The sequence below is a fragment of the Pteropus vampyrus genome, unplaced genomic scaffold (genome assembly GCF_000151845.1).
Source record: "Pteropus vampyrus isolate Shadow unplaced genomic scaffold, Pvam_2.0 Scaffold124, whole genome shotgun sequence".
NCBI classification, from domain to species: domain Eukaryota; kingdom Metazoa; phylum Chordata; class Mammalia; order Chiroptera; family Pteropodidae; genus Pteropus; species Pteropus vampyrus.
In genome coordinates this window covers 1,405,849-1,408,284 of record NW_011888905.1, presented here as the reverse complement: position 1 = coordinate 1,408,284, position 2,436 = coordinate 1,405,849, and the positions used below count along the sequence as shown (strand labels likewise).

The window sequence follows — 2,436 nt, the reverse complement described above, 5'->3', positions numbered from 1 at the left end:
TTGGGTATATATTCAGAGTGAAATTGTTGGGTCATATGGTAACTCTGCTTAACTTTTTGAGGAACCGCCAAACTGTTTTCCCACAGCAGCTGCACCATTTTGCATTTCCACCGGCAACGTCTGAGGGTTCCGATTTCTCCACATCCTTGCTAACACTTGTTATGTCCAGGCTTTTTGCTTGTTTGTCTCTTTTCATTTTAGCCATCTTAGCGGGGCGTGGAGTGGGATCTCATCGTGGTTTTGATGTGCATTTCTCTAATCACGAATGATATCGATCACCTTTTCGTGTGCTTATCGGCCATTTGTACTTCCCCTGTGTTAAAATGTCTACTCGAGACCTTTGGTCATTTTAAAATTTGGTCGTTTGTCCTTTCGTCGTTCAGTTGTGGAAATATCTACTTTGAAATGGATTGACCCCACTCCAGGCCTCCCACGCCCCCATTTAAAGAGCTCTCCCTCTTGTTTTAAATCCATGTATAGGCAAATAGTTTCAGAGTTGGAAGAGACTCTTAACGTCATTGACTCCACCTCCAAGATGTCCCCTATTGCTGCAATCTTTTGAGTTCCGGAGCCTGAAAATTGGTCGTCTGCCCTCACTCCTTCCTGCCGCACATTGGCTTCTACTGCTTTGGCGCCATAGATGAACAAAGTTCCACGAACATTACAGATTAAATTTAAATTCGAGGACTCCAACAGAGCCGAAGCACAAGGTGACCCGTTTAGAACCGGATCTTCAAGAAGCGCCTGCTGTGACTCGATTTTCGCCAATTGGAGAGGACACGCACGCGCCGTAGAGCTGGGGGCACGGCGAAGCTGATGAAGGCGTGGCTTCTGCCCAAACGCAAGATGGCCGCAGGGACCGCCCTCCCTCGTCCGCGGGCGAGGAGCTCAGAACGCCATTGGTGGAGCTTCCCACAGCTCATCTTCCGGGGAACGGGAATACAGAGTCCCAATTTCCGGTTCCGACAGGACCGGGAGCCCGGTCGAGATGGAGGAAGATGTGGCCCGAGGCCGGCAGTCGCCGGGAGCAATGGATCGAGCGGAAGCTGCGGCCTAGGGGCCTCGGCTTGCACTTCTCCTCGGACGCGGCGGGACCGCCCTGAGCTGAGAAGGTGAGGAACCACCGCGGTGCGGTGCCCGAGGGCCGAGGTCTCCGCGCACCTGGACCCGTCGAGGGGGCAGCGGGTGTCTGCAGTGCCCGGCTGCGGTTCCATGGGAGCCCGCCACGCAGTTTGGGGGTGCGGTGCAGGACGGCTGTAACGAGGCATCTCCTCCTACCGGAGGAGCATGAGGTTCGCGGACAGCGGAAGGAGCATGGCGAGCGGCATGTCCGAGGGCCCAGCCGCGGCTGTGCGAGAGCCAGGACAGAAGCTGTACAAAGGGGCTGTCATGTGGAGTAGGTGGAGAGAACTGTCACGTGGTGACTGTGATGCGGGATCACGTGGGCACCTATCAAAGAACACAGAAGGCCGGGTGGGAATTTCACCTAATTCTAGGGAGGTGTCACCAGGGTCGTCCTCTGAGGACATGCAAGCTCGTTACGACCGGCGGGCAGGCGTGTGGATGCGATCACTTCACGCAGGTAGCTCCGCGTCGCAGAGCGTTCATGCAGACGCGCAGGGAGAAGAGGGGGACAGGAGGAGGAAGCAGAGGTCTTGTTGCCAGCCGAGAAGTGGGGAGCAAACCCCACCTGTGTCCTGTGAATGTGGTGGGGGCGGCTGACCGAAGAGTTCTGAATGAGTCTAGTAGTCATTATTGGCGCGGGTTCCGGTGACAGGTCAGGATGCAGTCAGCGCTGCGAGCCCAGCCCGGATGGTCCCGGGCTTTTGGGGTAGCTGTCATGGTTGTGATACTGGCAGCCTTTAGCCTTCGGAGTGTGGCTTCCCGAACTCCGACACGTTGAGCACTCCGGATCTCGTTAAAACGTCGGCTCTTATTCAGCAGGTCTGCGGGGCAAATTCTCAAATTCTGCATTTCTCACGGGCTCGTGGCGATGCCCACGCTGCTGGTCTGTGCTCCACTCTGAGCAGCCCTGCCCCACAGAGCTTTCTGCAGCGGTGGAAATGCTTTGCTGGTAACAGAATGTGTCGGCTCGTGTGCCTTACACCACACTTACGCAGTTGTGCGCTGCCGGATGACGCTTCGGTCAACAACCGGCCACACATACAACGCTGCTCCCACAAGATCATAATGGAGCCGCAATATTTCTGTCGCCTAGTGCCGCTGCAGTCGTCGCAGTGTCGTAGGGCGGCGCGCGGCCCGCGTGCGCGTGGCGCCGCCAGGCGTGCGGCGTGGAGCGCGTGCCGTCGGTGCGGTCCGCGGTGCTCGATCGTGATAACGCGCTGTTCCCCGCGCACGTGTTTCCTGTGCTGTCGGTCGCCATCGCGGGGCACTCTTTCCGCTCAGACGAGAAACGTTCGCTGTGAACGGTGGGCC

General features: G+C 57.2%; 1 protein-coding gene across 2 annotated transcripts in view; it reads left to right on the top strand.

Annotated features, from left to right (window-relative positions):
• Nucleotides 1–536: 536 nt before the first annotated feature.
• Nucleotides 537–2,436, top strand: part of SLC25A44 (solute carrier family 25 member 44) — a 21,870-nt gene continuing 19,970 nt past the window's right edge. Inside the window, exon 1 of one of the 2 annotated variants that reach the window (XM_023534320.1) lies at nucleotides 537–1,112. In XM_023534320.1, the coding sequence (XP_023390088.1) occupies nucleotides 817–1,112 (296 nt within the window). In that variant the 5' untranslated portion in view covers nucleotides 537–816. The remainder of the gene's footprint in view (nucleotides 1,113–2,436) is intronic. The other variant, XM_011366386.2, reaches the window with a different exon arrangement.